Source organism: Euprymna scolopes, chromosome 27, assembly GCF_053919585.1.
Source record: "Euprymna scolopes isolate OS-2025 chromosome 27, ASM5391958v1, whole genome shotgun sequence".
Taxonomy (NCBI): domain Eukaryota; kingdom Metazoa; phylum Mollusca; class Cephalopoda; order Sepiida; family Sepiolidae; genus Euprymna; species Euprymna scolopes.
Window position 1 is genome coordinate 78,523,611 of NC_136508.1, and position 23,518 is coordinate 78,547,128.

The 23,518-nt window shown below is 33.3% G+C and overlaps 1 protein-coding gene and 1 pseudogene across 1 annotated transcript in view; both read left to right on the forward strand.

Annotated features, from left to right (window-relative positions):
- Positions 1-1,113: 1,113 nt before the first annotated feature.
- The window catches only part of LOC145248931 (uncharacterized), a 43,725-nt gene continuing 21,320 nt past the window's right edge, over positions 1,114-23,518 (forward strand). Inside the window, exons 1-4 of the mRNA XM_080110723.1 lie at positions 1,114-1,250; positions 17,074-17,307; positions 20,227-20,270; positions 22,845-22,943. Coding sequence (XP_079966849.1) covers positions 17,220-17,307; positions 20,227-20,270; positions 22,845-22,943 — 231 coding nt within the window. The 5' untranslated portion in view covers positions 1,114-1,250; positions 17,074-17,219. The remainder of the gene's footprint in view (positions 1,251-17,073; positions 17,308-20,226; positions 20,271-22,844; positions 22,944-23,518) is intronic.
- LOC145249315 (5S ribosomal RNA) lies at positions 12,070-12,188 on the forward strand (annotated as a pseudogene).

Below are 23,518 nucleotides of genomic sequence, written 5' to 3' on the forward strand. Positions count from 1 at the left end.
CTCACATTCATGCGCATACACACACACCCGAGCTGTGACGTCACTTCCTTTTAAGTGAAAACCAGACATGCGCACCCAGAACACTAACTCCAGTATAAAAGTCAACAAAACCTGTCAACTTCCCTTTTTCTTCTGGACCAGCGTTCGACCTGTTGAGTCGACGAACCGACCGCGCACCCTAACATCACTTTCTCTGCTACTGTAATGTGGGATAAGGATATATGCTTTCTCTCTCCATGAACTGGATTGACTTTATCACTCTATCTCTCCTTTGGTCCATCAACACAGACATGTGCGCGACTCTCTAATGAGCTTAACCCTCTCTTTCTACACGCCAGCTTGCCACTTCGCGTTTCTCTATTGTATTCCCCTTTCCTTCCACGCGTGTAGTCGTCAACGGCCGAATGAACACGTGTACACCCAAGACTTTCATTTCTCAACAGAAAATAAACGACATTTTATTTTGAGTTCTTTGTTTCCTTCATTCAATTCGTTTCATTATTTTTTCTTGTAGTGAGTTAGGGTATTTATATCCTGGTCCGCAACACATGAAACTAGTTTTGGTGCATGTTAAGGTAGAGTCGACAATCGATTTTTAAACGTAAAACGTTTTTGAGTAAAAACAATATTACGTATTTAATTGTCATGTCGAAAATAGTAATATATCCAACATTACGAAAATTCACCGACTGCTATTGTGTTTTTAATAAAATAAAATTTACCGCTATCGGCTAAAACAAATCCTCAGCGATTGGCGAAAAGGGAGGTAAGTATGTCCTCTGTATTCGCAATCTTCAAGGTGTTCACATCTAGGGAAAATGAAATTTCCTCCAATTACGGTAAAAATTACTTTTAACTATAATTAATTTTCTACTGAATGAATTTTCGTAATTTACTATTTTTGACATGACAAGTAAGTACTATTGTTTTAAGCAAAAACAACATATTTAAAGAAAATCGATCTGTCGACTCTATCTTAACAAGCACCCTATTTTTAATGCTAAACAGATTTATTTTTCTTGCGTTCATTCATGACTGCTCAGAAGACAAAACAAGTCGATAAATTTAGCGAGTAGTTAGCGGTTGCTATTAGCAACAATTATGACGCGATTGATTCCGTCGAACATCGGAACATTTTTAGAACAAACTGGTTGTCTTTGCGCGCGTTTCTCTATGTTTGGACGGGGGCGGGGGAAAAAGAGCATAAAAAATGGTACAAAAGGATTTACGTAAATATAATTTTTCCATTGGTGAGTTCCACTTCTTTTGTCTTCGTTTGCGATATTTATAAACAAATTTGCTTTTGCGTTAGTATTATGTTTAAATGTTTATTTAAAGCCTGAGAAGTTTTCATTTTGAAAATGTGGGACATTTTGCAGTAAAAACAACAAAACAACAAAGAAAAGTGGCCAAAACAACATAAAAAAAAAAAAAAATGTTACCAAACGCAAGGCAAGTTACTCTTCTACCTACCTGGATAAGTTTTTTGTATTTAACCTATTTTAAAACGTATTTTGGTTAACCGTACTCTTGATAATTGCTCAAAAATCGAAAATTAATCAAAATATTGGTAGAACTTTGACGTTTCTATCAATATTTTCTGCTATTTTTGATGTTTGAGCGATTATCGAAACTCCTTAGATGACCGTCTCACGTCAGCCATTTTTTTTATTGTTTTAACTTAACACTCGATATTAAATGTGTTTCGAAGTAAAAAGAAACGCTTTAAAATAAGTTAAACCACAAACTTATTTCTTATTTATTTATTTAATTTCTTAGCCTTCGGGATAAGATTACAATATAGTAGCTATTCTGACGTTACACTTCACCTTTTCTGTCTTCGGTCAGTGAAGGAGAAATCCTTCATGACTGAGGTAATTTTTATTTTTGTTCCTATCCAGAGTGCTCCACTTTGAGGAGCTGGATTTTCCCCACATTAAAAACCGACCTTGTGTTTACTGTTTAACTCTGCTCTCGTGGGGAGGCAAATAAATAGGGACTTTTATTTGTTAATGTTTTTGACAACTTTTTCGTTTTGATGTCTATACTGCAAAATGCTTTGAATTTGTAAAAAAAAAAAAAAATAAAAATAAGATGAAAATGTTTTCCTTATTTAAAGTACCTCAAAATATTTGAATTCTTAAAATAAATTTATTGTATGAAACAAAATACAGAGATAATCTTAAATATTACCACCCCCTTTTTTTACAGAGGTGTAAACAAAAAATGCAACGTTTCCATTGTTTGTTTAATATTTGTAAACGATAGCGCAAGTCGAGCAGTTAACCTAATTAAAAAAACAAAAAACAAACATACACAAACATCCATAATATACGTATCGGTCATGGAACAAAAATGGGTACTTCTGCAGTTTAAATCCCGTTTTTCTGTGAATCTTGCTCTGCAATGCCTGGTGAACAACGAAAACCACTGGATTATCGGATTATACCAAGTGAACAAAAAGAGACACGAGCGAGCAGACGGCAAAAAATTGGAAGCACAAAAAAAAAAACCAAAAAAGAAAGAAAAGAGTTTCATTGCGCTTCAAGCAATCAGTTTTAAAAGAATCTTGTGACAAAGAAGGAATTTATTTATAAGTCTCTGGAAACGGTCCTCATATTTTGTCAGGAAAACCAGCTGCTAGTAATGGAGAGGGGGGGGCACAAAATGTCGTTGAAAGGATATCTTGTGGTTTCCTAAGGATAGGCTGTTTCCTTAGGATATTATTTTCTGCCAGTTGAAGTAAAGCAACCGATGTCGGCAAAGTAGAGAAAGGTTGTTAGAAGATGTAGCAAGAGGAAGTTCCTGAACCGGGTAGCTTTCTGTGATATGCTTTATGATAGAGACAAAAGGATTCTTTCTGAATTTTTGTATCCACATAAATTCACTCAAATAACTGTCAAGCAGATCGCAGTTGGTTCCACAGTCCACACTCTCTTTTATTTTGTTGTTTGGCCTCCTTCTACATCCTCTCCACATAATTTGTGGTAGCCCTAGTTGTAGGGTGCACGAAATTAAGACTGTAGTTAACTGTAAGATGTTTGTACCCTTTGGATCCTACTTTGCTGTACATTTTCCAACAATCAGAGACTATTGTGGTCCTCAGCAGTATGCATTTCTTAATTATCGGAAAGAGGGTTTCCAATTTACGGTCTGGGACTGTGACAAGAAAATCCTCCTTCTCAGCAGGCCTGTATCCTCTGAAGATCCAGAGCAGTTCGACAACCCTCTTAACATTATGTTTCTGTCTATTAAAGACGGACTCATCAACTTCTACCATGTGCCCTGGGCCTCTGATCTGCCGAGGATTCCGAAGGAAATAATCTAGGCAAATATCCCTCAAGAAGTTTTCCAGTCGGTGAGAGTGTGATCCAACCCGATATCACATTCTCGCTGTAGGTTTTTATGTGTAGTCGTTTTGTACATCCACAAATATATTAATCTTATAATTATGGGTAGTCGGAGATGGGATCTCTGGAGAAAGGTGCCATGGCCCAAGGAGGTCCAATCTGCACTGGCCATCATTGCGACTCCAGCTGAAACCGTCGGTTTTGTTGTTTTAAGATACGGTTTCGACGACATTTTGTGCACCTCCTCTCCGTTGCCAGCAACCAGTTTTCTTGATAAAACATGATGACTGTTTCCAGAGACTTACAAATAAATTCCAGCCTGGAATTGTTAATTTTCCTTCCTTGTCACAAGATTCATTTAAAGACTGATTGCTTGAAGTATAATGATACTCTGTCCCTTCTTTTCTTTTCCTTCAAAACTTTTTCCTTTCTTCTTTTTGTTCTTCCAATTTTTTGCCGTCTGCTCATTTGTATCTCTTTCTGCTCACTTGGTATAATCCGGCGGTTTCTGTCATTCGCTGGGCGTTGCCAAGCAAGACTCACAGAAAAACGGGATTTAAACTGCACAAGTACTCAAGTAGTTTTATTTTTAACTAAGAAATTCAAATGTGTCTCACTCCACAATGTTTAAAATTCATCACTGGTTATCATGCCTTAAAGGCCTCTCCAGAAATAGAGATCAAAATCAGCCTTATAATGTCTATGATTTGTTATTAATTGCTAAAAATCATAAAAATAATAATAATAATAAAAAATGATTATATATATATATATATTATAAGGTAAAATTAAAAGCCAAGAACAATGCGAGATTTTTTTTTTTTATAGAGTAAAATTAAATGCAAACAAAAGAAATAAATTTCTTTTTTTTTTTTTGTTTGTTTTTTCTTTTTCACACAAATTTTAACTCTAAACAACAGTAATTTTTTTTTTTTTCTGTTGTATTCAATGGTGTTATAAATTGAAATTATTGAAAAAAAAAAAAAAACCTTGCTTGAATAGTCATCTCCCTTGATTCACAAACGCAACAAGTATTTCAAACATCAACTGATTTATTTTAACGTTCTCCTAACGTAATTTTTTGTTCTATATTTCGTGGTATCACGTGGCAAACTCTCTGCGGCTACTTTTCCAATTTTGAACACTCTTCCGCTGTCTTCTCTTGAAAAAGGACTAATAAGTCTGAAATATATTGAGATTTATAACACCATTGAATACAACAGAAAAAAAAAAAAAATTACTGTTGTTTAGAGTTAAAATTTGTGTGAAAAAGAAAAAACAAACAACAAAAAAAAAAGAAATTTATTTCTTTTGTTTGCATTTAATTTTACTCTATAAAAAAAAAAAATCTCGCATTGTTCTTGGCTTTTAATTTTACCTTATAATTTTCTTCAACAATGCTTCAAGCAAACTACAAACCTACTTATATATATATTGAATGCTTCAAGCAAACTACAACCTACTTGTATATATATATATATATATATATATATATATATATATATATATATATATATATAACTACTTAATTTACTCACATAAAATTAATATACGAAAGTATAGATTTATGCGTAAACTTTAAGTATTTACTTAAAAAATGCTGAATATGTAGGTAGAGCTAGTTAGTAATTTATAAAATATATATGGCGATTAAGCTACACTGAATATTCTGCGTTTCATCCACTTTAGGACTCTTCAGGCTTATGCGCCTTATATTCAGTGTAGCTTAATCACCATATATATTTTATAAATTACGATATATAAGTAAATGGTAGTTTGCTTGAAGCATTGCTGGTAAAGGAATATATGGTAGTTTTAAAAGCCAAAAGTAATGTGGAAAGGACCAGAATCACAAGAGTAAAGAAAAGAACAAAACAAACAAATAGACAGGTTGTTTTTTTGAAAAGAGGAGGTATTCTCTCCCCAAATTAATCTAAGTTCCATACAACCAACGGACTTTATATACACCGGACATACCAACTACTTGGTTACAAATTAATTAAATAAGTTAATAAACAGTTAGACATTTCTCTACTTGAACATGCCCGTCTATTTGTTTGTTTTTCTTTTCTTTACTCTCATGATTCCGGTCCTTTCTGCATGCCTTTTGGCTTTTAAAACTTCCATATATATATATACTTTATCAATTTACATAATTTCTTTTTTACATTTTTGGTCCATGACAAGCACATACATTAGAAAGATTTTTGTAGTTTTTTTTTGATTAGTTTGCACCGACACGTAAAAAGAAAATCGTGCTTGTACAAATAAACCCCAATATACTAATCATTAAATGAAGAAAAAGAAAATTGTACAAAAATTTTATTATGCATTTAGCTTAGGTTATAAAACTTGATGCAAATTTATCCAGTATTTGTGCTTAAAAAAAGTTCTTGTGCCAATTTAGAAAACCATTCTTGACAGGGGAGTCAGAGAGGGGAGGCTTTGGTGACTATTTCCTTGCTTTAATTAAAGTTTGAGTTATGTCCCTTGTTCATTGTCCTTATTGAGGCCGAAAATGGCTGCCGACAACTTCCACTGATAAAATTTATTTTAATATTTTAAAAACAAAAATACTGGATTAATTTGCACAATTTTTGATGAACTATTTTTTTTTAACCTAACAGGTAATTGCATGATAAAGTTTTTGTGCTATGTATGTATGTATGTTTGTATGTCTATCTAAAACTTTCAACAGAGGTGACAGATTTTTATGAGATCAGTATTGTTTTAAAGCTCGACCCTTCGAACAACAAATATCGAAAAATTGGCTAAAACCATTCATTCCTTCACCCTCAACTGGCCACTTTTCTACATGGAGAGGTCGCTTTTTTCACTGATATTTTCGAAAGTCATTCTCTCTTTTCGATTGACTAGCCGTAATTTAAACCTAGGTCACTTCATGGATGCAACAGCAAAGACATCACATATTTTTTTTCACTTTCTTTTCCTTCTTCACGGTACGGGTTTGAGCCTGCTTGCTTACTACCACTCTTTTTATTTTGCTCAACACACACCTCTAAACACCCAGGCAACGCCAGGTATGCAGGTTAGTTTAATATATAAAAGGCAACATGTGCATATGTTTGTGTGTATGTGTGTGTGTATGTTTGTATGTCTCGTATAAACTTCCAACAGACGTATCAGAACGTGACAAAATTAGTATTGTTTTAAAGCTTGGTCTCTTGGACAATAAATATCAAAAAAATTGGCCAAAAACATTAATTCCTTCACCCTCAACTGAGCAGTTTTCTACAAGGAGGGATCGTTTTGCTCATCGACATTTTCACAAGTCATTGTCTCCTTTCAATTGACTACCCTTAATTCCAACACTCGCGACTTCAGGTTTCACGATGGACGCATCAGCTAAGACGTTAGTTTTTTTTTTTACCTTCTTTTCCTTCTTCGCGTATGGGTTCGAGCTTGCCTGCCTACTACCACTATTTTTTTTTTTTTATTAATATCTCTCTCCACTCGGTATGCCTACCAGGGTTCCTTACTACACCACCTCTCCACATCTGGGCAATGCCAGGTACCCCCGCTAGTAAATAAATAAAGGATATGGTTTTTGACATTCATTCAGTATAGTTAACAACTAAGAAATCGAAAAGAATCAAAATATACAACAAATCACTTTTAAAAAGCGCAAGAATTATTTTTTTTTACTGACTTGCATAGTTTTAAAGTGCTGAAAGTAGCCGCAGCAACAACATTTTGTGATTTGCTAGTTTGAATCTCTTTGATTTATAAGCTTAGTGCTGATTGGTGTAAACATTCAACTTCCCTTCTGGCTTGACCAATCAGAAGCCATTTCTCAGCTAAGCTGAGCATGTGATTTCCTTTAGAGACTGATTGTTTGAATTGTTAATAAAAAGATTAAATGCGCAACAATTTTTTCTTTGTTGGTGAGTACAAGTTACTGACAACAATTCCACGTGGCTTGAACCAAACCTCGAAACATCCTTCTTGGAGTACAACAGAACCCATCCGGGGCCTTTGGACCTGGGTTTGATTTTGATGAGGAGATAAATAATCCAGCATAGCAACTGCCCGACCTTGACCTCAATACAGTACACATATATGAACTTTACTACTCCAGCAAGACTTCCTAATCTTTTTTCCATTATAAAGGAGACGAGAGTCATCTATATATATAAAAGTGAAAATGTGTGTGTATGTTTGTGTGTCTGCTAAAAACTTTCGACAGACAGAACAAAAATTAACAAACTCGGTATCATATGGAAGCTCCATCCTTCGCTCGAAAAATATCGAAAAATTGGCTCAAAACGTTCATTTTTTCACCTCGAAATCAACAATTTTCGACGGGGTGGGGGTGGGGGGTCAACAAAAACGGTCCTCTCGTGACGACGACCGGTTCTACGCATGCGGCAGATGACGTCATGATCTGATTTACTTTAAATAGTTGAAAAACTGAACAAATTTCATGTACGTCGCGTTAGCTCAGTTGGTTAGCGTGTTGGTTCATTATCTAAACGTTTTGGGTTCGAATCGTGATGTGAGATGACTTTTTTTTTTTCGATTTTTTAAATTTAAATATTGAACCAGTGTTATTTAAGCCATTTTTCACGTAACGTTCGTTTTTCTGTTTTTTTTTTTTACTTCGCTTATCCACCCCCGACCACACACCCAAAAACACCCGGATATCCACCGATTTTTAAAATTTTAATATCGAAACAGGCTTATTTAAGCCATTTTTCACGTGTTCGTTTTTCTGTTCTCTTTTTTACGTTAATTTTTTTTTGTTTTTTTTCGATGTTTTGATTACCCCCCCCCGCTTAAGTTTTAGCGTTCGTTTTTATGTTTTCTTTTTTTTACTTTGCTTATAACAAACAAACCTGGTCATTGACCTCATTTGCTGAATTGCTTCCATCGTCGTCATCGTAACGCTCGACGAATTCTGTGCGCGCACCTGTCAATTTGGTTCTTAAATAAATTCAAACATCTTTAAGTTAACTCATTCTGGCTGGCCGATTTTATTTTCAAACTTCGCCTCAGGGCTTCGGGTTCGATCCTACCCCCCCCCCCTCCGGTTTCTTTTTTATTTAACAGCACACACACCTCCAAACACCCGGTAACGCCGGGTACCCCCGCTACTCAGTTTATAAAGGGGGATATCGATAACATTTAAATATTCATTCAAATATCTGTGCCAGTTGGCACAGTTTAATATTCAAATTTAAAATCGTTAAATACAATTTAGGCGCGCAGTGCAATTGATTGTTTCGGCGCGTTAAAAAAATGAAAAATGACACCCACGCAAATTCCGGCGTGACCTTTATATACCAAAGGTGCGTACGTAGTTGAAAGCACCCCATATGATGTCTTTCGTCCAATGGAATTCCTCCTAGGACACATTTTAAAACTGATTTTCTAGAGCTCGTTTGGAGCCAATCAAATCGAATATAAACATGCACAAACACAAAATCTATCTCTTTAGTCTTTTAGCCTTTCGAGTATTCTTTCGTCTCTTTAAACTCTTCCGACTCATTCAACGCTTTCTCATATGGACTTACCACGCGTGCAAACATCAATTATTTCATTTCCACTGCTCCGCGCATTAATACTCTCTTTTAACAGACGAACATTAACATTGTCTATGTTACATATTTGAACATTCAAAGAACACAAAAAAAAGAGACTCTCCACCTTTCATATGAACTCAAAAAAAAGAACTCTGAAATATTGAGAACTATGTTTTAACTTGTTATTATTTGTTATTTCTATTCCGGAAATAAACCTCCGTTTGTGTTGCATATAAGATTTCTTATTTTTATTTTTATTATTTGTGGAGGAAGTCAGTTCCCCAAAAAAAGGCCAGGCGACCCCCACATATCATAGACTCCTTTATAATTATAAAAAAAATAAAACAGAATGCAACACTCCAGAACAATGTGAATGAATAGTAACCAACTCTAACTGCCTTGTTCACATGAATGAAAAAAATGATTTTTATTTTCAACAGTAATTATTGGATATATAGAGATGGAGTATAGACTCTTTTTTTTTGGTAGTACAGATCATTATGAAGTCAGTTAAGGATAGTGTTCATTTACGTGTAATTAAAATCCATATTTTTTAGAGAATGTCCAGAAATATTTAGTACATATTTAATGAAAACAGTTCGAAATAAATCCTGTGTCAAGATAAAAGAGAAAAACCTGGAAGAAAATTGTTCATGGTTACTTGGTAAGGCAGAAATTCCTGGTAAGAGTAGTCGTCTGCGTTCGTTAATCCTAGGGTGCACGAAATCCATGGTAAAACCTTTTTACATTTTACAATGGAACTAGAAGCAAATAAAGAAAGTCGCTAACTGATTTGTTTTGCCCACAAAACGGTATTTGGTACTGGTCGCGGTAAGAGTTCCCTGCCGAACACCCTCAAAAAACAATAATTTCTCCCCGCGCAGCCGCAAAGGACATGTTTTAGTTGCCATAGTAACAACACTTTTTATCGACATTGTTTTACTGTTTATGAATATTGAAATAAAATACATTACTACACATTTATTAATAATATCTCACTTTTAATCACTTTTATCGACTTTTTAAAACTTTTTTTTTACTCTTTTTAAATGACAACGTTAATGTTTATGAATATTGAAATAAAACATATTACTACACACTTATTAATATATTTTTTTTTTACTGTTTATGTGTCAATCTTATCGACTTTTTTTTTTACTGTTTATGTGTCAATTTTGAAATTATTCTTATATTGAATATTGAAATAAAAGACATTACTACACATTTATTAATAATATCTTTTTTTTTTTAATTATTTATATTATTTATGTATATTGTATTATTCTATCACCATTTTGTGGTACTAGTGCACTTATTGATCCGTGCTGAAATAACGTTATTATTTAAAAAGCCATTCTTAACACGGGGAGAGTGTTTTGTACCTATTCTCTACTTTAACCTTACAATTGAATAAAAAACATTAAACTTTAAGCTTAGAAATACGATTTAAAATATAGCGCGGATCATAAGTGCACTAGCACCCATTTTCTTATTAATAAATGTTTAGTAATTATTTTTCTTTTAATATTCATAAACAATAAAAACGTCGTCATTTAAAAAGAAAATGCTATTTAAAAAAGAAAATAACATTGATTAAACGTAAGTAAATTTATTATTCTATCATCATTTTGTGGTAAGTAAATTTCAAGAACCGAAAAAAGTCGATAAAAAGTAAAAAAAGTCGATAAAAGTAAATTTCAAGAACCGGAAAAAGTCGATAAAAGTGACACAAACAGTAAAACAGTAAAAAAAAAAAAAAAAAAGATATTATTAATAAATGTGTAGTAATGTCTTTTATTTCAATATTCAATATAAGAATAATTTCAAAATTGACACATAAACAGTAAAAAGAAAAAGTCGATAAAATTGACACATAAAAAGTAAAAAAAAAAAAGATATTAATAAATGTGTAGTAATATGTTTTATTTCAATATTCATAAACATTAATGTTGTCATTTAAAAAGAGTAAAAAAAAAAGTTTTAAAAAGTCGATAAAAGTGATTAAAAGTGAGATATTATTAATAAATGTGTAGTAATGTATTTTATTTCAATATTCATAAACAGTAAAACAATGTCGATAAAAAGTGTTGTTACTATGGCAACTAAAACATGTCCTTTGCGGCTGCGCGGGGAGAAATTATTGTTTTTTGAGGGTGTTCGGCAGGGAACTCTTACCGCGACCAGTACCCGGTATGGTACTTATAGTTGGGATTACAACATTCTCAAAAGTTCTGGACTGTTTACGGTATCCATTTGCACCTAGACAAAAATTAGTCCGCAAAGTATTTACATGGGCTTGAGATGGAGAACACATTGAACACTACGCTATTTGTTTTATGTGGGCGAAGAAGCAGCGTTTTTCTTAGAACTAACATCTTGAAAATAATTTTGATTAAGTTATCTCCCTTTGACTCTTCAGACATAGTGGATTCGTCTGTATGATGACAATTCACTGCACCATTCAAACTTACGGACTCATTCTATTACCAATCCTCTACTCCTTTTTCATTCATTTTCTACATAACAGAGATACTCAATAAAGTTGTTTTTAATATTAGAATAAGACTTTGTCTTTCTATTCTATATTTTGACGACCCCGACATGATATGAACATGCAACCTTAAATGGACGTTTATCGTCACTTATTCTACAGAATTTTAAAGTTTTGTTTGTAATTTCAATATAAGTTTTCAGAATCCAATATGGCCGACCAAAGTGTTGTTGGTGTTTCATTCTTTAAAAACAGATTAAAAAATGACTTATCTTACCACGAGTCCTTGGTTTGATTGGAACCCCAGGACTTAGGGTTAGTGGTAGGGTAAGTTCTTTAAAATAAATTCTTTACTATCTTTTAAGCCTGAAATTACCGACCATCTACAAACAAAATCGGCCACCATTTTTTATTTACTTGTGTCTGGCTTAATTGTAAATATGTCTATTTCGACTTATATTTTCTGAAGTCCTCCTCCTGTTGGACAACGCTGGGTCAAATAATTTAGTTGATACTTTAACTTTACTAACAAAACTATTAAACATCAAATTTATCATTGATTAGTGATCACAGCATTACAAAGAACTTATTATGGCTAAAGTAAAGTCGGTTCTCTCAATCGCTCTAAACACTTTCTTACATGTGAGGCTATTCTCTAACTCTACAAATCTACTATCAGGCCAACATATACAGCATAATCACATTGACACACCGGTTCTCGTCAGATAACTGAAGTTAAGCAACGTTGAGCCTGGTCATTACTAAAATGGGTGACCAATTTGGGAAGTCCAGGTGCTGTATGTAGGAAGACGTCGACACCTCCCTGCAAAAAGTTGCAAAAACCTAACCTCGTCAGGGATATAGATGCGACTGGGGACCGCTTGTGAATTTCATACTCCCATGGAGGAAGCCAGTTAAACCCTGAATAGGGTTGGTGCTGACTGCACACTGTACACACACTATCAGGCCAACGCTGCTGCAAAAAAGGTGGGCTTTCTCTACTGTGCTAGAAAGCTACTTACGCCTGAAAGTATCCTGTACCTTTATAAGGCCACCATTCACACATGTATGGAGTATTGTTGTCATATTTGGGCAGGCGCATCTGCTACTTGTCTCTCACTCCTTGACAGGGTTCAAAAGAGAGTCGCCAACCTGATAGGTCTTGAACTGTCATCTAAGCTTCAACCTCTGTCTCATCGATGAAATGTTACATCCCTCTGCCTGTTCTACAAGTATTTTAATGGTGAATGCTCTGACGAACTGCAAGTACTTGTATCCCCTCGATGCAAATACCCTTGACAAACCCGAGAAGCAGCTAAATCACGCCTCTACGGAGTAGAGATCCCTAGGTGTAAGAAAGCCTTCTACTCCAATAGTTTCTTCCCCAGAACTGCTAGACTTTAGAACTCCCTTCCAGGATCCTAATTCCCAAATGTACTGGCATGCAGAAGTTCAAGTGTAATGTGAACAGACATCTTGTTGCCCACCTCCCTTCATAATATCCCTTCAACTTATGTCCCCGATAGTATCCCCTACTTCAAAGTGGCACTGTTCCCTGTTTTGGGTGAAAATTCAATAAAAATTAAAAAAAAAAAATAAATAAATGTATGGAGTATGGTATATTTAGGCTGATGAATCCCTGTGCCATTTGAGGGATGTTGATAAGGTGCAGACACTTAACTGTAATTTTATTGACCCCCTCCACCAAATCTTCTTCTCTGCAACCTCTCTCTCATGATATGACGTAATATTGCTAGTTTCAATCTTTTCTATAAGTACTATTATCAGATGTGTTCTTCAGAATTGTCTGATCTCTTCCCAGCTTCTTTTTTTTTTCCAGTCTGTTTGATTCGTTTGTCTAGTGGTCTCAAAACCCCAAATAACCAAAAAAGTTTTTTAAACTTTTTTTTTTTTAAGTGTGATAATGTTAAACTTTTATTTTAACAAGCAAAATAAAAGAATTAAAACAACAAAATATTTAAGATTTCTTTTTTTTTTTTTGTGTTTTTTTATTTTGTTATGTGAATGAAAACAAACAGTAATGAGACCATTTTTGCTATTTTGATATCTTAAGAACCGCTGGTTTATGGAACTCTTCCTATTGACTGTTTTTCTATAACCGTAGTCTTTTCAAGACCAAGGCCAATAGGTGTCCCCTCTGTTTATGATAATCATCTTTTGTTCTTGTTAGCTCCTTGCGTCAGGTGGTCTCATACTTTGTCTGGAGCGATTTCCAAAAAAGAAAAAGAGTGAACGTGCATCGATTTTTTTTAATCATTATGAGATGAGACAAAAATCAATAACTAAAAATAAACCAATCATATCGCTCACGCTAATTATCATGAAGGTGAATATCAGCTTTAGCTTGCTTTAAATTTATTTATAAATTTTACCAGTGTTGCTTATTTTATTATGCCATTTTTTAAATTGAAAAAAAATAAAAAGTGGAACATATTTGGTACTTATGCAGTTTTGTTACCATGATAAATCCTAACTTTCATGAGCGTTTCTGGGCAGATAACGGAAAGAACCAGAATATGCTGATGCAGAAACTCCTGAAGACAGAAAACCCAAGTAATCAAAAAAGTTTTTTAAACTTTTTTTTTTAAAGTGTAGTAATGTTAAACTTTTATTTTAACAAAAAAAAAAAAATAAAATAAACGAAAACGAAATAAAAGAATTAAAACAACACAATATTAAAGATTTCTTTTTTTTGTATATGTGTTTTTTTTGTTATGTGTTTTTTTTGTTATGTGTTTTTTTTTGTTATGTGTTTTTTTTTATGTGTTTTTTGTATATGTGTTTTTTTTGTTATGTGTTTTTTTTTGTATATGTGTTTTTTTTTGTTATGTGTTTTTTTTTGTTATGTGTTTTTTTGTTATATGTTTTTTTTGTTATGTGTTTTTTTTGTATATGTGTTTTTTTTGTTATGTGTTTTTTTTGTTATGTGTTTTTTTGTTATGTGTTTTTTTGTTATGTGTTTTTTTTGTTATGTGTTTTTTTTGTTATGTGTTTTTTTTGTTATGTGTTTTTTTGTATATGTGATTTTTTTCTTATGTGTTTTTTTCTTATGTGTTTTTTTCTTATGTGTTTTTTTTGTTATGTGTTTTTTTTGTTATGTGTTTTTTTTTGTATATGTGTTTTTTTTGTTATGTGTTTTTTTTGTATATGTGTTTTTTTTTGTTATGTGTTTTTTTTGTTTATGTGTTTTTTTTTGTTATGTGTGTTTTTTTGTATATGTGTTTTTTTTGTTATGTGTTTTTTTTGTTATGTGTTTTTTTTTTGTTATGTGTTTTTTTTTGTATATGTGTTTTTTTTGTTATGTGTTTTTTTTTGTTATGTGTTTTTTTTGTTATGTGAACAAAAACAAACAGTAATGAGACCACTTTTTGGATTTATTATTTTTGGGGGCCATTGTTATTATTTTGGGGGAGACATTGTTATGATTTTTGCTTTGCTTTGCTTTGTGTGTGTGTGTGTGTGTGTGTATGTGTGTGTGGAGTGGAGTTTCTATTCTTTTTAAAAGGTGAGTGAAAATAAAGAAAAACATAAATTAGACTTTTCTTTGTTACATTTTTTTTTGTAGATTCAATAATTTTTGGTGGCCATATTTATGATTTTTTTTAATGTAGAGGGCAGGGTGGTTGGCAAATTGGCTTTTGCTTTAACAGCAGACGATAACAGCAGAGGTAGAGAAGAGGAGATGGAGAACGTGGAAGGAAGCTGAGGGTAATATTCAGCTACCTGATTCAATATGGAGACAAAGGGATTTTCTTTGAATTTCTGTCTCCACATGAACTCTGTCAGGTAGATTTCTAATAAATCCCTATTAATCCCACACTCGATTTTGTTCCTTCGCCTTCCTTCCTTCCATATTCTCTTGACATGGTTCTTTGTTGTGCATGTAGTAGGATTAACAAAGTTTAACTTGTGATTAACCGTTTCATATTTGTAACCCTCTCCTCCAACTCTGCTGTATACCCTCTTGCAGTCGGATACGACTATTGTCTCAGACAAAATGTATTTTTTATTAGTAGACGGAGAGTTTTGGCATTTCTGTTTGGTGCAGTAACTAAAAACGCTGCTTCTCTGTGGGGTTGGATCTGCCAAAGATCCAGAGTGGTTGGAGGGCCCTCCCAACATTCTATTTCCTTCTGTTGAAAAGGGATTCATCAACCCTTACTGTATGCCCTCACCTCCGATCTGTTGATTGTTCCACCAAAAATACTCAGAACCTACAAAAGTTTTTCCAGTCAGATATTGTATGTTCTGACTTGATACAGAGGTAATGTTTTTAAATGTCGCCATCTCGTATGCCCATAAATATATGAATTTTATAACTTGTGAAATTGAGAGATTAAAGAGGTTAAAAACATCCCTTTCCACAATGCAGTTCATGTCCTGTATTTCGGATTATGGCATCTCCAGGCATAACATCTCTGAACAAACACCAGAGTTACAGAGGGTTTAATTTGAATGTATATCGTTGCAGGTTTGGTCTGTTTGTTGTCTTGAGTTAAGGTAAACAGAAGTCTTACATGTGTTTGTTGGGCAAGGTCGGGCAATAAAAAGAGAGAGAGATTAAAAATGGCGCCTGTGGTTTTATAATCTGTGGACTTGTGAAATCTTGCTGCACACATACAAATGAGGAAGATGTATAAAAGCAGCCTAAGTTGAGAAGTAGGTTTGTGAACTTTGACGATTGTTGGATTTCTAGCCATGCGTTTGGGGGAAGCGCTGTCACGACGTCTCACGAGTTGATCAACAAAACAGTACAGGGCAATATTGAAGTATTGTGGTGGGGCAAGAACCATGGACTTATCTGTAGGTAATAAAAGCAACTGTTAAATTCTGGCGAGTAGACAGCAAATTTAATCCAAGCAGATCATATAATCCAGAGGGAACAGGGTTGTGGCAGGGAATATGTAGTATATATCTGATGTCATAATGCTGTAGATTCTCAAAAGAATCAGAAAACACCTTGCCAACTCCGGCGAACATTAGGGAATCATATTCCAAGTGGGGACGAATCATTGCCTTGTAAAGCCTAGTCAGCAAATGCCATTTATGAGAAATTTATCAGCATAATCGATTCATGCTTAGGATAATCTTCATGCCAGGCAAGTGTACTGCTTTCAGTAAATACTCTGGCCTAAATTATCAAGTAGTTTTATTTTTTAATAAAAAAATAAAATTTTATGAGTATCCAAAGAGTGACTGCCTTGCCCACCATTTTGAAAAAATCTCAAGAAAACAAGGAAAATAATTCAACAATAATTCATACTTATTAGATTTATGTTGTAATGCCTATGAATTCCCATTAATTGTTTAAAAATGGTTTTGTTTTATAAAAATAAAACTATTTGATCAATTTACGTGATTTTTGGAATGTGATGGTTTCGTTTCATCATGGGTCCGTGAATCATAGTGATTTTTCTTTTTTTTTTTTTTGTTTTTTAATATCGGGAGAATTCTGGACAAGAACCTATTTTTTTTTTTTACCAAACAAACGTTTATTTTTATTTATTTTTTAATCAATAAAAACAAATAATAGTTAATACAATGTCCTTTCTTTTGTAAATATCTTTATTTTTTAAAATTTTATTTCCCTTTAAAATAGGGACTGTTCTGGACAAGAAGCAGAAAATTCTTCCTTAAATACATAAATAATTATTTTTACTGTTTTCAGATCATTAAGAAGAAAATAAAAATGAAGTCCATCAATGTACAATATCCAATTTGTTGATCGACAAAGAACAGTTTTTAAAATCAACAAACGAATCCTCCTTGGTCGAAATAATAGCCAAATGCCAACTTCTTAAACCACTGTTGATAATGAAGACAATAATCCCAACAATGAAAGGAATCAATTCTGACCCAGTGAGCATCAAGGGTGTCTGCATGGTTCCAAGTTTGGTCGAATGTAAGTATAGGGTGTCCAAAATGTCACGGAAGGGTTTTGAACTTAAATAGATTCTTTATTTTTGATGATATCTTTCTGTAATTTTAACACAATCTGACTACAACATTGGAAAATTAAAAAAAAAAAAAAGAATACAAAATTCAAACAATCTTTATTTATGAAAAAAAAAATGTCTTTTAAATGTTGCTCATTTTCAGCTTCGCATATTTGTGTTCTTTCCAAAACATTATGCATGATATATTTCAGAATCTCTGGATTGTGATTTATCTCCCTTATTTTGTTCTGCAAGCTGGCAGACCTCGAAACGTCAAACCTGCACCGTGCAAGAATTGAAGGAAAACATCAGGAACGAAATAAGGGAGTTAAATCGCAATCCAGAGATTCTGCAATCTGTCATGAATAATATTTTGGAAAGAGCACAAATATGCGAAGCTGCAAATGGGCAACATTTTAAAGACATTTTTTCTAAATAAAAAATCTTTGAAATTTGCATTTTTTAGTAAAATTCTCAGTCAGATTGTTTTAAAATTACAAAAAAATATCATCATCATCATCAAAAAAAAAAAAAAGACACCTTGTATAAAACATGATTTGGTTGAAAAGTAAAAAAGAAAAACAAACTAAAAAAACAATTTTTGTGTTGCATAGATTAGTGATCTATTAAACCAAAGTATTTCAGGTGAAAATATTATTATGTACTCACGTGTCATGTCGAGATTAGTATAAATTGTAAAAATTATGAAAAATGAGAAAAATAAATAATAGAAATAGAATTTATTGGATTATCGAGTTTTATCGTATGTTTCAATGTAGAAGAGTTGTGCGACCAATTTAGTATAACAAACAAGGCGGATAATCTTGAATTAAATTGATTTAAATTAAGAGTCCGGTATTTTTAAACAGAAAATCTCAGAACGTAATAGTGTTTTTTTTTTTTGTTAAAAATATATCTAGCACATTTACTGGATCATTTTTCGTAATTTTTGGAAATTTACTAATTTCGACATGACACTTAAGTACATAATAATGTTTACACCCGAAATGCGTTAGTAAAAAAGATCACCTATCTAGCAAACACCGCATTTTTTAAAGTAAACCCGCCACTCTATTTTTTAAAAATCCTAGTGTTGCTCGAGGATAATCGGAGTTATTTCCCCTTGAATTATATCTGATTTATCTCCCTTGAATTATGTTTCTGAAATTTTTAGATGAGGATTGATAATTCGTATTATTTGGATTATTCAAACTGCTGTTCTCATCTTGAGTACTTTTTTTTTTTTTTTTTTTTTTTTTTTACAAGGTTTCCTTCGATATAACCTTTGACTTTCTTCTGGTGTAGCTTCTCGAACTCGGAAATTTTTCTGTCGGACTTTAGAATATTTCTGTTGAACTCAGACATCTGCATGACATTTCATATAGAATCCTTTATTTAATCCATGGGGGCAGCATACTCTCTTTTTGTTAGCCATAATTAATTCTGTGAAGCCCTAATTAATTCGTAATTGTATTTTGAGTATCGCCCGCACCGAGAATTGAACCCTCAACCTTAAGAAGAGTGTAACTTACAACTGAATTTTGACTAAGTACTTTATCTGTTAAACCATGGGTTCTTGTGGACAACGTTGCAAAATGTTGTGAAAATAAAACTCAAGATAAGAACAGTAGCCCGAATAATCTAAATAATGTGAACTCCTTTGGATTATGTTAACAAATCGTTAGAGAATTCACTCTCCTGGGTGGAAGTTAAGAAAACTCATTCTCCTCATATACAGAATTTAAGATGCAACCTTAATCTGTAGGAGTCATAAACAGAGCATTTATTTCTCTTTGCTGAGACTCAGCCCTGTTAGGTGATTTGGTCACATACTGACTAATCACCTTCTTGGGCATATTAATTTCAACCATCTCTTGAAGGACTACTTCAGCCCCTTTAGGATTTGGACAGAAGTTATCAGAGTTTCCTGAGAGCAACAACGTAAGACCATTCCTCTTCTGCCTTTGTCTACCGGACAGCAAAGCCATTCTCCATGGGAAGGAATACATTTTGACACTGTCTTGACTTTCACCAACCTATACCCAACGGTGTAGGTTACATGAATAAATATCTTTCATTGTTGTTAATAAAAAGGTTTTATTTCCTTTTGTGTGATGATCATTTTAGTTGTAACAAAAATATTATAGGAGTTAGTTTTAAGACTAGCTAATGTGAATATCTTTCTGGAACTTTGTTCAATGCGCATAGAAGCATCAACCAACTACTGCTAAAGGCATGCCTTCCCAAATCCTAGCAGACATTGTCTCTACGTTACGTTTTCTGATAAAAGTCACTGAAACTTTTAAATGCATAACACAAATTGGAGAATGGTGCATGTGTGTGTGTGTGTGTGTGTGTGTGTGTGTATGTGTGTGTGTGTGTGTGTGTGTATGTGTGTGTGTGTGTGTGTGTGTGTGTGTGTGTGAAAGAGAGAGAAACAGAATATTATGAATGGGGTTATTGGCATGTCATAACTGTTAATGCCCTGCAGAAAACTGTGCCCAAAGATGAACATGTGTATAGCACATAAATGACAGAAAGTAGTGGAAGAAATGAAAATACTTTCAGTTGGCTTGAGATAGACATTTTATTCATAAGGAGGTAACACACAGAACAATACAATTTACATCTGTCAGTCTTAGTTCGATATTACTTGAGTTTGTGTGTCATAACTATCACGGACAAAAGTAATATATCTCTTTCTTCATTTACCCAGATTTAAAGTCATCCTTTAACAACGACCAAATCATTACAGGGATGGTCTAATCTCTATTTAATTATGTTTAAATAGAAAAAGTAGGCTTTTAATATCAATGTTAGAGTAAGAAAACCCCCTGAAATTTAAAGGTAGATAGATGTATAATTTCTTATTTTCATATTTTCAGCACGAAATCGAAAATATATTTTGTCTCGCAAGAAAAGTATTTCGGTAAGTGTGAGAATTTTTTTTTTTGCATCTGCATAAAAAACAAGTTGAATAAATAAATAATATATATCTATACATAGGTATATGTCACACTTGCTTCTGGTCGTGTTAGCTTGCTACAAATAAAAAAAATAAAAGGATTTGAATTCCAAATTATTTGTAACAATGGAAAATGTTTTATTTCCATTATATGGATAGTTCTTATCGTGATTTTTTTTGTTTTTTGTTTTTTAATATTCCTAACGTTTTGGCCGCTGTACTCTATGGCCTCTGTCACAGTTGGTAGCATTCTGTGAATTTCATACTGAACATTTCACTGAATCTACTGAGATAGACTGTTCCCATTTTGTATTCACTGCCATGCTGAAATGGTGGTTGACTGTAACATTTTAATCTCTTAAATTGTCTTTATACGTGGGTATTTTATTTTATTTTTTTTTTGTGGAAAGGAAGTTTTGTTCACACATGAGAGAGAGAGAGAGAGAGAGAGAGAGAGAGAAAGAGAGAGAGAGAGAGAGAGAGAGAGAGAGAGTAGCACTTTATTAACTAATTAGTTAACTATCTTATTAAAGATACATGGATAGACACAGTGAACAGATCTTAGGGAGGCATTTCGTTCTTGGTGATTATCAAAGATCTCCTTTCAGCTATTAAAGCATTATTGGCAATCTTTCTTGCACCTGTTCCATAGCCAGACATCTGAAATTCCCATTTCTTTGTCAACCTCAATATCCATCACGGCATGCTTCAAGTTGTTGACGTCTTTTTGTTTTACTCTATTTTGACCTATCCAACAGATAGATGCTACTGCACTTCAACTGCTAGCCGAGTGGCCAGCAGATATACACGCTTTCCTATTTTTGTACATTATTGTTAATACACTTGTTCCTTAACCGAACCTCGACTTGATTGTTCTTATTTTCACTGTTGTTCAACGACACAACAGTTATAAATCACCATTGGTATTTAATTTCAATGTTGGGTGACCAGTAGTTTAAGAGTTTATCGGTTAAATGTTTTCACACACACATGCATACATGCATACATCTACTGATTTATTTAAAAAAAAAAGATAAATAAGTAGACAGTTCTTATGGGCAACATTTCGTTTTAATTTCAGTTATTACAGTATTGTTGATGATCTGTCCCGTTACCATTCCGTAGTCAAACTGATCCCGAAAACTTTGTTTCCCCATCAACCTTGATATTTGTGACACATTCCATGGTGCTTGACATTTCTTTACTTTTATTCTACTATGAACTATTAAACCTCATACCTAACTAGCTTTCTCTTCCCGTTATCTTTGAAGGAATTGGTTTATGTTCCAAATTTTATGTCACTTCGGTCTGTACTTAGTTCAGCTCTTGTTCAAGATTAACACTAGCTGATGTAATCACTATCTGACATAGGGTCACCTATTAAATAACATGGAAAGCTTATATCTAAAGACACCACGGTTTCCTCTGCTACCAAAAAAGAAAAACAAAAAAAAAAAAACCAACCCGGATATGATCTTTGACAAGTACATAGGTACATGTCTTTAAAGCCTCTTTTGAACCGGTAATCATTTGTTGCAGTTAACCTGACGAAGGCCAGAGGAATAATTGCCCGAAACGTTGTGAAAAAAACAACTAGAAGATTTAAAAAAAAAATTTTTTTTACACGATGGTCACCACTTATCAAGGCCCGGAAGCCACTCAGGGATAAGGGTTATTGCAAGTACAGTACGTTAGTGTGGAGATTTGATGAAGTGTTTACTTAAGGGGGCAGTTCATTAGGAATTTGTTAACGTTGGACCTGAAGACATCCAAGTTGTAGTCAGGTGGGAGGCAGGCAGACGGAACAGATGAGGATAATAGTTCAAATAATTAAATAAAAACTGGTTGATATGCTTTAAAATTCCCAAACCCACAAAACACCTGCATGACACGTTTTAACTTCATCATAAAGTTAGGCACAAGGTTCATTAATGTAGAAGTTCGCAGCTCCCCAAAATGAGCGCTCTTAATTGTGCCACAGAGGCACAATCCAATTTCTACTCTCCTCAAACTTACTATAGTTTCTGTAGAAAACTAAAATTAGAACCCTTTTGAAATCTTTTTGTAAAAAGGTAATGTAGTTTGCCTGAAGCATTGTTTAGTGTGTATATATAAACATAATTTATAGAAGGCAATACAATGTAGAGGTGTAACGGATCGTCACAAACTGAAACAAATTCAGAATCTAATGGTGGAATACAGTTTCATCTTTATTAATACAATTATTTTTTTTATTATTTTAAGATACATTTAATATTACATTGTGTTTTTATTTGTGTCAGTACGATCTGATGGAAGTCCTGAATCATATGATTTTTCAGGGAATTTCCCTTCTTCAGTTCCTCAGATGTGTGTTTGACTTTTACTAATGTCTTATTATTGTTCTAGTTTTATTAGTTATCTAATTTTAGAGCCACTTTAAAACCTTTTATACATTTAAATACAAGTTTTCTACATATGCCAACATATAAAGCAGATGTTTAACCGATGATGACGATGATGATAATGACCCTTTGCAATATTTTCTTTTCATTTCAGAAGTTTTCAAAGATAACAACAAACGATTCCGTTCGACAAAAAACAGAAAAAACACCAAAAAGAAATAGCCAAAGAGATTTGAAAGATAAGGACCGTCAGGTAAACACAATAATATCACTATTTCTTACTTACTGGCAAAAACAATCAATAGACGTCACAAGATGTGAGTACACCTGGAAACACTGCTAACGCTGAAAATGTGGATAAAGATATACCATTCACTAAAATATATAAAATTAAATCCAGAAAAGTAAAGGAAAAAGTAAAAGACAAAAACTACAAAAAGTACTAATGAGAGAGGCATCTAACTCAATAGAGAAAATAAGGGGAAAAAACAGACAAAGGAATCTGGTTTAATCCACCATACAGTGACCATCTCTAGAATGTAAACAAAGCAAAATAATTAATAAAAATACAGTTAAACTTTCATCTAACTAAGCCAACACTATAATATGTTCCAACAATGCAAAATTGAACAAAATCAAAAAGGATAAGGATAAAGAAACCCAGGACCAATGTAGTGCAAATAGCTGCAATTGCAGAAACCTAGATGAATGCCCATCTGAAGGGAAATGCCTAACTTAAGATATTGTCTATGAATGTGAGATCATAACTGAAAATAATAGTAAGGTATACTTGGGATCGATAGAGTGCTAATTCAAAGATAGGTTCTG